We start from the raw sequence: 14,054 nt of genomic DNA, 5'->3' as shown, positions 1-14,054 counted from the left end.
GCTGGGCCGACCACGTCTTGCGTGCGCCTAAATGTGTCTAAATGGCGAATGAAAGGAAAGGTGGTGCATCATATTCAAAGGATGGAGGCAGAGGGACGGTGCTGACAGACAGCTGAAGAATAACGGCCTTTGTTGTGGTGTCCTGTAGCACAACATGTAAAGTAAATCAGTGTAACTGGATGCTCGGTGCATAACCATATTAGGAAGATGTAGCTTGTTGATCTTGTTAGTAATGGTATCCTTGGAGCTCTTTGTTATGTCCAGCTTCTCAGCCCTTATGCTGTTTGTGCTCTCCCCATTCATTGCCTTCTCTTTGTTATTCTCCGTCTCCTTTTTCTTCCGTCTCTTTCTCCCTCAGCCAGCTACATTCCATTAAACCTTCAAACATAACTGATGGCTGCCAGGCTGCGCGGCTTTTTATATTTATTTCTCTTTTATTTAATATTGGCCTACCCTCCAGTTAGAAAACACATGCCCTTCTTAACATAGTGTTATATTTCCCGGTGCTTGTCCTCAATGACACCACCCCCCAAAAAAAGTCATTCTTTTCAAACCCAATGCTTCCTAGAGGGCAAAGAGAGGCTGCTCCAGCTGACAAGCCTCCTGTATACTATTTTTAATATGGCTGGACAGGGGTGGGTCCCACTACCTTTTGCTTTTTTTGCACCCTGATTTTATGAAAAAGTAACAACGTCCATTCTTCATGTGTGCGTTTCAGTTGTTTTGTAAAGATAGATAGCGCGAGGTCACCGCCTGCTCTAAAACATACCTCATAACCCACATTATACAGCCCTGTCCTCATGTCTCCGAGATGAGGATTGTGTGTGTGTTGCTGCATCGCATGACCTTCTTTGATGGCCGCCCTTTCTCCAGCTGCGGGAGGGGCCGGGGAGTACTCAGCCCCCATAGCATGTCAAGACCTACTCTCAGCAAGGACATGCACTCCATGCGGCGAATTCTGTTGCCTGCTCGGATCCGTCAGTCCCTCGGGGGGGGATCACAGGTCGCTTTGCCCGGCCTTGCAGCTCTCTCGGCGTGTTGATACCGGCATCGCCAGCCCCCGAGTACCTCCTGCTTTACATTTCCCTCCTGAAGCAGTAGCCGTGTCCCAGGAGGCACTTGTATGGGGGATGAAAAGAAGAATGGAGTTCCCAGAGGTTTCCGTCACACATGTTTTTGAATCTCTGTCTCGTGGTTGATAACAGATGAGACTTCCATCTTGTTGGCTGTGAGGTCTGCTTCAACCTTATTTTGTTCATATGCTACAGTGTAGTCTGTGACATATGTCATTAACGTGCCTGCAGCAGTGCTGCATTCACCTTATTCAACTCTGCATCGGCTGCCACTCAGTAAGTACCGAGCAACTCGGTGTCCTATATGTAAATATTTTATTGGGATTTGCAGATTTGGAAGTAATTTAAAACTTTATGTGGATGTTTTTCATTTTCTTTACCAGATGATGTCTGGTTGTAATTTTCTTTTCCGTTTATTTGTAATCAGAGTCCCGTTACCTCATATGAGATGGCAAACGTGTTCGTCATGTTCAGCAATTTCTTCAGCTGGTTTCAGCCTCTCGAATGTGCAGAGGCGCTTTTTCTCTGTTTATTATCATTACAAATTCAATACTGTCTATTTTATGTTGCTTTGAAGACATCTCCCGTATTTATCCACCAAAAGCGACATTTTATAGGATTGGATTGTCCATCAAGATAACGTGGCAATTTGCCCTTGTCCCAATACTAATAACAATTATTAGAGAAGAGCCTGAACACCTCATAACATCATTCACAGGATGCCAGTGTGTCAGCTATTAGCTCACGTACTGCCAAACTCACGAGCTCTCTCCTGCTGATTTCAACATGGATTTGTTAACAATCTAGCACAAGTAGGATCAAAATGTGTTCTTTCGGGGAATGTGAGCTTTTTGAATATCGTATCAGCTACAAATACTTTTCATCTAAGTCTCCTACCGTCTACAATATACATTTAATTCAGGCCGAATATGTTGTTCGTTGTCTGATGTCAAATAGGTGAGAAATAACAATGAGATATTCTTTATCTGTAGCTTTCCCATTACCTGATGAGGAAGAATAAAACCAGTTACTCCCCTTGGGCGGATGTACTCTCTATTTTTGATGAGCCACAAAGAAGAAGTAGCATGCTCCCTTGAAGAAGTACTCCTGTTTTTTTTTTGAGAAATGAATAACAATGTTTTTCTTTTCTCCAGATAGATATCGTCCTTCTACTGAGAACTAGTGGTGAAGGGAACTTTCTTTGGCTGCGTTGCCCCCGTTCCTCAGCTCAGAGCTCTTCGGAGGAGGCAGCCGACAGCTCCATGGAGACTGTCGTTCCCATGGCGCTGGCATGCCTGCCTTTGAATGTACAGCAGCCTGAACGCTCTGCCGGCTAGTGCCTTCTTTTGGGGGCGCTCTCACTCCTGCCGTTTTATCACTTCCTCCTTCGGGGGAATACTTGAGGGAACATACTGGAGAAATACCAGGAGTCGGTCCCGTCTAGCATTGGACGGCACAACGCTTACGGCCATGCGAGATGCGGCGTCGCCTGTATGCCGCCCGTTAAGCCAACTATCGCGTCCCTCATTGTTTCCCCCTGAGGCCTGATGCTCGATGCCCTGGACCGCAGTGTCGGGTCACAGATACCCGGCTCACCAGGGCTCTGACGAATCAGCGCGCACAGGCCGCATCGGCAACCCTCTGCTGGCCCTGTCAACTCTCCTGCAGCAGGAGACGGACGACGCTTCCAGAACCAGTGATGCTTCACTGCCGGCGTCTGCGCTCAAAAATACTTAATTTAAAGAAGGTCACAGGACGCCAAGGGAAACACGGAACTTGGATAAAGACTTCCCGGCATTGATTGGCGAACAGAGGAGACGGGGGACACACGTGGTTTAGATACACTGGGGAGGTGCAGGTGAATCAGACACACGGCACCACAGATTCACAATCAGAGGGGAAAACGCACCAGGGCAGGAAGCGAAGTCAACCCAGGGACACGAGAGGCAGGGAAATTCCAAATTTAACAGGAAACAAACCTACACCGTGACAGGTTGTGAGTTTTACATCAGCTCGTTCTCCCCTCCCTCAGAAAGCACTTGGAACATCTATAATAATGATGCATTAATGTGTCAGCACTACAGGCTGCCTTATACATCACTGCAGCCTGTTGATGGTGAGAGACTGTCTCCTGTTCTTACCTTCCACACACGTTAATGCTTTTTGGAGAACATTAGAATACATCACATCTGTGGTTGATGGTGGTCTCATGCACATGAAAACACATTACCTCACACACACACACTTAGTCAATCTCATCCCCTTTTGCTGCCAGTGCCAGACGCTTTTTTTTAAATGTACTTCGGTGTGTAAAATTCTTATTGCTCCAAAGCTCCGTGACAGGGTTGTTGTAGATTAATATATTATAGATCACAATATTTTGACGACTGGATGGACAAGTGTGAATTTTGGCACAGAAATGAATCTAAATGATCGAAAGTCATCACTTGGTAAGAATTAAAGATCTGGCATCCATCTACTCGATAGATGGATGCAATCTTCGGTTCAGACAGTCATACTTTCGAGGCAGTCAGTCCCATCCGGGAGGAGTTTCCATCAGGCGCCAGCAGCAGGTTGACCCTGAGTCAGTGAGAAATTTGTGAACAACATGGCGCCAGAGTACTGTGGCAGTTACTCTTAGCATATTAGCAGCTACCGGCTGTTGCTTGGTTAACAAGCTGAAATCCACAATCCAAGTTCGCTGTGATATCTTCTAAATTCTAAACATTACTCTTCGTTAATAATGGAGCATAATAATCACACATCGTTCCCACAATACAGGACGAGGTATTATATACATTAATGGTGGTAAATCAAAAAGTTAAGTGATCTCAACGTTCATATTGACAGAATATCCGCCGTGTTCCCACTGTCGTTCCGCCCCTCCCCATGTATTCAGTGACCAGGGTGCGTAGTCACCCAGGAAGGCATCGTGGGTTTTAAATGAGCTGGCTGGATCTCTTCCTCTTCACTGTTCTGTTTCATTCAGGGTTTCGAGGTGCTTTTGAAGTTCGGGCCCCAAGGGATGTTTTTGAGGAAATGTCCCACTGGGCGGAAGCACAGAGGAGGTATTCGTAGACAAGACCTGGACCCAGTCATCAGCCTTCCACCAGTTGTGATTACAGGTTGCAGCTCAGTCCAGGCCTCAGACTGACTGGGTAATGATGCCTTTTTCAGCTGATATGAAGATGTAAAAGTAGGAAAGTGGACCGAGCTTTCCTCCCCAAAGTGTTTTTCTGTGGAAAATAAGTCAGTTGTTTGGTATCGAGAAGACTTGCAGTGTCCCTCCCTCTCAGGGCCCCCTGATGCTGACCGCTGGGACGGAGGCCGTCCTCCTCCACCTCTGCCTCCTCGCTCCTCCCACCGCGCCATTTACCTTTTAACTATTTCCCGCCTTTTCCCACAAACAATTGCTACAAATTATAGCTTTTTCCAAACTATTGGTCATTTTCAATATCCTGGTAGATGTTTTGATGTGAGAGAATTAGAGAAAATGTCAGACTAATTATCATGATGCCAGTATGGATTGTTTATGTGCAAGGATACTCTGAGCAGAAAGACATCCCAAAGACAAACAGGGACACAAAGCAGTGACTCCCACCTCACCTCGGATGGCGTTCACTATAAGAGGAGGCCGAGCTGAGCCACATAAACGTCTGCCTGCTGCTGGATAGCAGAAGGATTGAAGACTGTTTCATTTATCCAGAACAACTCATGAAACAATGAGGCTGTTTCAATAAAATCTCTATCACTTTTAGAACTTGGCAACTGCCATCTTTTTGGTCGTGTTGCATTTGTAAAAACGTTACCAAACGGGACGGAGGTCGGCATTGTAGCGACTGCGGCTCAGTGGCAGAGGTTTGTCCTTCATCCGTGCACCAGCAGTGAAAGACACAAGCCGTACGTGTACGTGTATGAATGTGAAATAGTTAAAGCTCTGAGTGACTGGAAGACTAGAAACAAGATGTACAAATACAGTCCATTACACATTGTAGTGGATTTATTCTGTCTATTGATTTTCCCGGAACTAAGCACAGCACAACATAGCCAGCTCTGACCACGGTGCTGCTCGAAAACCTTTAATCAGAGGGTTGGCGGTTCGATCCCCGGCTCCACTATTCCATGTCGATGTGTCTTTGGACAAGAGACTGGACCCTGTGTGTGTGTGTGTGTGTGTGTGTGTGTGTGTGTGTGTGTGTGTGTACGTGTATGGTAGCTCCTGTCATCAGTGTACGAATAGGTGACTGGATGAAGACCGGTTGGTTCTCAGGAGGCTTCTGTCTGCTCCTTCTCCAATCTCACAGAGATGTCCTCAAACGCAGCTCCTCCCACGTTGTCCTCGAAGATTCCTTTCTGCTCCGAGGAATTCCATGACTCTTTCTCCCCGGGCTTCATCTGATGGCCGAATCTGAAATGCCTCTCTAACATGACCAATGCCTGTTCACTTAATATTACAATATATTCAATGATGACACCTCTGGCTTAAAGCTTCTTCATGCAAGCATAACAGCACCATCTAATAGCTAGTACACTTTAACAATAACACATCTTAAAGCATCACATTTGGGCTATTATGTTTTACTCACTTTATATGGTGCTAAATTAAAAAATTTCCCTCGCAGGTCAGTCCCACATCCCTTTGCTTTTTAATTATTCTAACAATGAAATAGATCCTCCATGGTTTACCTGTTGGTCAAACATCTTAGCTTTTTAAAATGTTTACAGGTTTTCACTGCTAGACCAATTTAATGTTCTTAAATGGCATACATATGCTGTGTATCTGTCTCTGAAATCCATTATTTATTTATTTTTCAAAGGTTGGATGATGTTTCTTCAGGGAGCGCGTGGGCTCCGTGGGCTGGTTGGCAGAGAGGCGGCAGCCGGTCGGGCTGCAGAGACGTTTGACAAAGCGAGTGTGAAATGTGCCCCAGGTCAAGAAGTGCTGGTTGTGGAATCTAATACAAAAACACAAAACATTTCTCATTTACCATCTAAATTCTCCATTTAACGACCCTAGTAGCTTCATGTCCTGGGCACACTTGGCTCAGAGCTCCCCAATTATCACAAATTACAATCGTTAGGCTAATTATAATTATTATTTGGGCCCAACCGCTAAGTTGAACAATTGGGATTCAGTTTGGGCCAGTTGTTGTTTAATTATCCTACACGGGACCTTGAACATCACATCTAAGGAACAAAGCAAATAATTACCTCCACAGAGACTCTATCTTCTCAATTTTAAATTCAATTTGTTCATACGTGCGCAGACATCTATTTATTTATATTTGGTTCAAATAAGCCTCACCATTTCGAACTTAACCAGCCATAATTTCTAATTTAACTAGCCATCATATCTAATTCAACCAGCCATCTGCAGATGCCCTGCAGCGATCGTCAACCAGCTTTGGACCAATCGGCAGCAGTGTGACGGTATTGTTGTTGGCAGCCGGGATCCTCTGCCTCAGGTCTTGGCGGACTCTAACGTAGTCGCGTTTGCGTGCTAGATGCTTCCCTCTCTTATAAATATGGAGAAAGTGGCGCAGCGGGCCAAGTGCTAAATGAGCAGTGACACATACACAATAGGTTGTGTTGGCAGGGTGGAAGCTCAGGGCAGGACACAAGGTGATGACTGCTGCACGGGTAATATGTCTAAGCCACTGTCTCTTTACCCAGAGAAAGCAGGAGGAAGAAAGCTCGATGTAGAAAGCAGACAGATAAGTGAGTGGGCGATGATGATGCTCGTGTCTTTTTGCATCCACCATGGATGGAAGAGTTTTTCTGAGATTGCTTGACGTTCCAAATGGCTTTTAGTCTTGATTGGCTGTTTTACTTTGTTGACAAAAGCTCAGGAAACGAGTACATGCAAAGTGCTGGACAGACGGAGACCCTCCATCGTAGAGTTAAGGGAGCCGTGTGCTGCCTAACGCTTTAAGCCACTATAGAAGTGGCTGCACTTCCTCAACAGGACAGCTCCTAAAAGGATGATGAATTAAGATCAGATTCACGCCGAAGGGAAACTCTAAAAGGCGTTTGTATATAAATGCAAGTTAATACATTTTGAACAACCCAAAAGCACAATTTACAAATGAACCACCGAGTGGAACAGAGGAGGGTCCCTCTGTCAGGACGGACTGAGTGCAACAGATTTCATGTGCACACAATGAGCGACGTAAATATGTACAATCATTTCAACAAATAATTATTCAAATATTGAGAGGAGCAATATAATAATGTCTTCTTAGAACTTGATCCCACAGTAGAACTTGGGTGGGTGTAGTGTTGGAATGACAACAGAAGATAACATCCCCTTCAGAGGGATAGTATTCAGCCTTTTCTGGAGCTGGATCTTGAACTTTGTTGAAGTAGATAATCGAAATGTTAACAGTAAAATGATACATGAGACAGAAAATCTCTTCAAGTCTTCAGGGTTGTTGCAGTGTTATCTCCGTAGGGTGAGGTGTTTTGATGGAATGGAAAAATTCTAATCAGCCAATGTTTTTATTTTAATTTCTAATCAATAAAAAACAGTAGTGGACACTATACACAATATAAGTTCACGCCGATGGCTGCATGTAAAATGGGGACCTTTGTCCACTTCATGCCATCACTGTCCTCTTCAGCCACCATGAGGGCAAACACAGCAGTGTTTGTACTGATTCTAATTGTTCTCAGTGCTACATCACAAGCGCCATCGCCTGTTGACTTTCATTAATTCTCTGGGAGAATGTGTTGTTCCAGTGGAGCTGCCTCTGCAATACATTCCCCAAACACACTTTATATCAGGCCGCTTGACAACTGTTTGCTCTGAAAGTAGGTGAAACAGAGATGCACACGACTCTTTATGTGGGGATTAGTAAGCTGGAGGAAATGCTGGATAATTGATATTGGCAGTGTTGATCTTGGCGAGAAGAAGAGCACAGAATTGCTTTTGGCACGCAGGGAGGCCGTGTTTCTAGAAACTGCAAATTGTGTTAACACATGTGAATATGCACACAGTTTCAATAAATACGCAGACACACATAATGCGTTTTTCGTTTCAACTTCTCCCGTGTGCGTAAATGCAAACAAACGGCTACGAATCACCGTGACGACGAGCCGTGCCTGACTGATCAGTTTTCTGAGAGTTACTGTGAGCACGTTTGTTCTCGTTGTTTTTCACTGAGCAAAAACACATCAGACGTTCAGAAGTTCATTTCACAGTATTATCAACTGCCGGCCTCGACCTGTGCAACACAAGCAGTACAATGCCTCCTATTTTCAGCTGTGTGTTCGTAATCTCAATATAATTTATGACATTAGTGAGTTTTTTTCAGTTCACGGGAAATTGTTCACGTCCCGGATTACAGGTCACAGTTTTAAACATGTGATTAGCGTGTTCCTTGTAGGTCATCTTATCCACAACAACATGATGTATCACCCCCACCACACCCCATATTACGCTCCTCATGTTTGGCTACACATTTCAACAGCAGTCATTAGTGAGGAAGATGTGAATAGTGAGAAGAATTTGTTGCAGAGTCTCTATAGAGTGTAATGGTGTGTTTGTCGACCTAACCTGTGCGTCTCTGTCTGTCACAGATGCAAATCTACATGTACAATTCAGATGACTTCGACAGCCTGAGTGCAGCTCTGAGGGAGAGGAGGATCATCGCAGCCATGGCTGTGTTTTTTCAGGTAGGAGCCCGTTCTTCCATGATGATGTTCGTGGTTCGAGAGATTCAACCTCCTAAAGAGAACGTTCCTCATTATATCTGTCGTCCTTGTGCTGCTTTATATGTTGTCTGTGGCGGAAACAAAAGACACTGTTCTAACTTGTCTTTTACAATGTAAAGAGTGTGGACACAAAATTCTGATGTTCTTCTGTGAAAACCCAATTTAGCTGAAGTCCCGTCAGATGCACATGAGCTCACTGTGTGAAGTAAAGGGGCGACATAATGACCTGTTCTACGTCAATGATGAGCTGCTGCTAAGATATTAGGATGCGATTCAAACATTCTCCCGTTTTCACTGAGCACAAGTAGATGAATCCTAATGCATTGATCCATTTGTCTAGTTTAAGATATATAAAGAAAATGATTTTTATTATTGTTGTAGTTCTTGTTATTTATAGTAGGGTAAAGTTTAAGTTGGTCCGTCCTGGTGAGGTGAAGGTCTCGTTTTCTGTCTTCTCGTTTTTTTCCCGGAACCTGATTCCGTGATTAGCTGTAAAACGTGTAGATCCGGATCGGACTCCTGGCAGCAGAAGCGGTCTCGGGTCTGATAAGTGGAGCTGCGGGGGGACTGGGATCATTGTCAGTTCTAACACACTCAATTGGCAGGAATAAAAAGTGAATTTGAGGCCTTAAGTGGGCTCTTACTGGACCATTAACCCCTTTTAATATTTCCCCCTCTCACTTCAGTCTCTCTCGCTGTCTTTGTGTCTTCACTCTCTTCTGCTACCTGGCTCTCGCCGGTGTGTCTTAGAGTCTGATATGTATTTTTAATCATTTACTATGAATATCTTTATGATAATATCATCTCTCTTTCAACGTTACAACAGAACACATCATCAACAAATCGATTGAAAGCGTTTGACATATTGACACATTTTGGCTGGTTGAAAAGACGTTCGATTGAGGTCTTAGATGTTCAGAACCTTATTTCAACCACATTCAAACCAGATTTCTAGCGCTCACTCAACTCACGATCAATTGTCTTGCGATAGTTAAACTGGTATGATGGTGGAAGCGCAGTGAATGTTGATGATGGAGTAGCTCGCTTGTTTCGTATTCTGATACACACTCATTGCTCATTGTACTTGAGGAACTATTATTACTGCAGCGGGTTTCACTGGAAATCACTTGTGTGTGTGTGTGTGTGAGCTTTGCAATGTGGTTTGAGTATGGACTGGAGTACCACGGGGGCTTTGCCGGTGTACATTTGATTTAAATATTGAATATGAGTTGTTTTGTGCATCTCAAGGTTTTTCACCCGGGACTACACAGCCGAAAGCTGAGCACTTAAACAGCGCGGAGCGCTAAATGTGAAGGCAAAACATGTGGAACGTAAAAGGAGGAAAAAAGTCAATGTGTTTGCCTTGAGTGGAATTTCAACAATCTTATTCTGGCACAGAAAGCAGCAACACGTTTAGACTTGGCTCATGGTGTTGTCACTTTGTGTGACGGATGGCTGCCGTTGCTGGCTCTTCTGACGCGTCACAGATGCCTCAGCTCATCAAATCACTTTGCCTATTTTTAGAGTTTTTAAAACAAAAATCAAAATATTGCCACGTGAGCAAAAGATCTACTTTACATTTTCGCTCCGTGAGCCAGTTTAGTGTGTGTGTGTGTGTGTGTGTGTGTGTGTGTGTGTGTGTGTGTGTGTGTCTGGGCTGAACAGCTTGAACGTGTCGTCTGCCAGGCGGCGCTGCAGCCGCCTCCACACATCGCTCTGCACAGACACCGGTCAGAGGCGCAAGTTATTCTCTTCATTTTTCATCAAAATGGTTGAATCAAAGAAAACAATTCAACATTGATGGTCCCAAATGGGGGACTGTATTTCTGCCACCACATTTTTCAAATCTGAAATAGTCACGCCGGAACGCCTTCTGTGTGTTTTATGAGCCACGCAGAGCAGCACAGATTGCAGTAAAGTGTGCCTGGCTTGAGGACTCCTATCAAGAACACTCTTGGAATATTGTGACCAGGCTTGTCGGACACAACTGAAGCACGCAAGCGTATGAGGTGGCATGAGCAGGAATACGTTATCTCAGATCGGCTCGGCTCTGCCCATCATTACACACAGTTTGTGCAGAGCTTTCATTTCATTCTCAGAGTTCCACCACATGCTGTAACCCACAGCACCAGGTTGGTGATCAGGTTTCCCCTCCCCCACCAGCAACGACCCTCTCTATTCTGGAGAGAGACGTTACCCGGCTCTTTAACAGACAGTCCGCCTACAGGTGGAGTCTGACCATCTGGTGTCCTGGTGCAGCCACAACAACCTGGAGCTCAACGCTCTGAAGACAGTGGAGATGGTTGTGGATTTCCGGAAGAACCTGTGCGACTCCGCCGTCACTATTGTGGATTCCTTCCGTTTCCTGGGCTCCATCATCACCCAGGACCTCAAGTGGGAGCTGAACATCAGCTCCATCACCAAGAAGGCTCAGCAGAGGTTGTTCTTCCTGAGGCAGCTGAAGAAATTCAACCTGCCAAAGACGATGATGGTGCACTTCTACACGGCCTTATTCTACTAACCCATTGCATTAGCGTTTCATTTTATTTTATTACTTGTGCACTGCTGTCTTGTTGTCTATTGTCTGTTTTGTGTCTACTGTCACGCACCAACCGCCAAGACAAATTCCTTGTATGTTTGACATATTTTGGCTTCCTGATTCCTGATCAGGGATCCAACATGACTTACCAAACATTAACTGATGATAGAAAGACTCGTTTCTGATTCGCGCCACACAAAAGAGACATGATCTGTATGGATTAACATGACAGCCTGTATTATTTAAGGCCATGTTGGTGATTTTAGTTGGCATTGCTTGCATTGTGTGTTAATGCTGTTCCTCTGGGCTCGTTGGGTAAACGCTTAGATTAAAAGCGACACTAGTTGCTGGGTGTGGTGCTCGGGAGGGCAAGGTGGGGGGGGGGCGACCACTGTACTAGAGGATGCAAAGTAATCACAAATCTTCACCATCAATATGTGCTCGCTGGAGGGGCTCGTTGTTTTTCATTGACGGGCTCAAATTGATTTTATAATTGCTTGATACAATTTTCTTTGGATGACTTAGTCTTGCTCAGAAAGTCCTTTTTGTGAAATCTCACATCCACATTTTTGCAACAGTTGAACGTCTCTTAGATAAAACACAGTGAGGCTTTCTGGACGGATCTCAAACGTTCCAATCAAACACGGGAAACGGTCGCTTTCACTGAATTTCCACATACTACACAACAATACTTCACCAACCCCATTTACAATGAATTATATTGGGACTGAAGCTTGTATTGATATCATCGTTTTGTAGAGGCCTGTTTTCCGCGGTAAAGACTCTCCTACGATCGGTTAGAAAACTGTTTATTTCTTGCAAGGAAGAAGAAGAAGAAGAAGAGGAGCAGCTATTTTCCCTCCCCCTCCACCGGAGGGTTTCTGCAGCGTGTATGAATGAAACCGTCACACTCGTGTTACAGTACAAATTGGACCCAACGACTCGGCTGGACTTGGAAGGCAAACTTTTATGGTTCCATTGCAGCGCAGCCTGTGATTGAAATAGACGGCAGTTGTAAACATCTATAATTTCCCTTATTTATTTGCTTATTTGCTGCGCTGCATGACGCACTGATTTCCACACACTCAGCTACAGCCAGCATAAGAAAAGCGAGGCCTAGCTGGGATGTAAATCGCACTCTGCATTGACTCTTTTTACTTGTTGTTGTCTGTATCTCATTTAACACATTGGTTTAGGACAGTGACAAAAAAAAAAGGAAAAGCTGTACTGAACGTGACTTCTATTCCTCATGGTGAGTCACAAACAATGACAAAAGAGCCTTTTTAGACAAGGAATTGGAAATAGGACAATAAATCAAAGGACACTTGGCAGAAATTCATAAAAATCCTATTTATTGTTATCATGAGAAACCCAAGTCATTTTAAGCAGTGATTTGGAAATATGATTTAATGTTAACGATTTAAGCTATAAATGCAGTAGAGTGTGTTTCATTGAGTAAGTAAGTAAGTAAGCTTACTTACTTAGTAAGTAAGAAAAAACGAACAAGAACCAACCTCCACCAGGTTACATATCGTGTACTCCCAACAAATTGTAGTCTTGGCTACAATGTCCACTTATACATTTGAAAATGTGCCAAATACAACAAGTTAGTAAATGTGTTATGCAAATGAGTCCATATAATTTGCTTATGTACACTGTTTTCATCGAAGCTAGAAGCTAAAATCAAAAACGAGAGACCGAATCACTTTCCTGGACGACGCTGAAGACGCTGATATCCGTAACTTTTCTCCCAGACAAACCTCGCAGAGGCCGAAGCAAAATAAGCACAAAGCATCAAGCTATATGAATCATAAACGCCACTTACCTTGGACGTTTTGGACGAAATGACAAATCTCCAGCCACCATTGTATGCCTCAAATTTAAGTTTTTAGCGGGTTCATCAATTTTTTGTTAAACTTGGCATCTCCATGTTTAATGGCGCTTGATACCCTGTCGGGGATTCCTTTCCTTTCCTTGCCTTTTGCCTCGAACATGGAGGGCTATGATGCATGAATTAGGAAAGCAGGACAGGGGCAGAGTTTTTTGTCTTTCTCTCTCTCTGTTTCCCACCATCTACTGAAGAATTGGTCATTGATGTAATTCTGTACTTCACGTGTACTTATTGATTTATCATTAGTACATTCAGAAGGAGTAGTAATAGTAGTATGATATAATACTAGTATAGTGAGGGCTCTAGGATGGATGACAGTGGGAGGAAGCGACAGGCGATGAGAGAGGGAGAGCGTGTCGGTAAAGAGAAATATGAGGACATGTCGCATTGTACCACGCTGTCTTTCTTTGTGATTTGTCACTGCAGTGGCTTGTCCCTGGAGAGAAAGCGGGAGATGGAGCTGTTGGGAGGAATGAGGGGACAGAGAGAGCGACGCAGGATTTGAAGTGGGATAAAGGGGTGGATAGAAACAGGACTAGGACATTGTGATGTGAGGCCTGGTGACTGGGGATCTCGGGGGACGAGCCTGTGGGCTTTTCTGAGACAAACATTAATAATGAAAGGCTAATTCCCACTGTCCTCCTTTCTCTCCACCATGCCGTCTCTCTGTACGACTCTTTCTCTCCGGGCCTCAATGGCCGTCTTTATTTCTCTTTGTCTTTCCTTCACACCGGCAATTTTTTCCCCACATCCACTTTCTCTCTCGACTTGTACAGAAAACAGCTTCATTAGATCGGTTCCAGATATTAACGTCTGCTCTTTGGAACGATTACACAAG

The 14,054-nt window shown here is 44.3% G+C and overlaps 1 protein-coding gene across 1 annotated transcript in view; it reads left to right on the top strand.

Moving 5' to 3' along the window:
- The window catches only part of LOC120835361 (receptor-type tyrosine-protein phosphatase gamma-like), a 208,674-nt gene that overhangs the window by 152,872 nt on the left and 41,748 nt on the right, over positions 1-14,054 (top strand). Inside the window, exon 5 of the mRNA XM_078091719.1 lies at positions 8,652-8,747. Within this exon, the coding sequence (XP_077947845.1) occupies positions 8,652-8,747 (96 nt within the window). The remainder of the gene's footprint in view (positions 1-8,651; positions 8,748-14,054) is intronic.

Source organism: Gasterosteus aculeatus, chromosome 17, assembly GCF_964276395.1.
Source record: "Gasterosteus aculeatus chromosome 17, fGasAcu3.hap1.1, whole genome shotgun sequence".
NCBI lineage: Eukaryota > Metazoa > Chordata > Actinopteri > Perciformes > Gasterosteidae > Gasterosteus > Gasterosteus aculeatus.
This window is presented reverse-complemented; position numbering and strand designations above follow the sequence as displayed.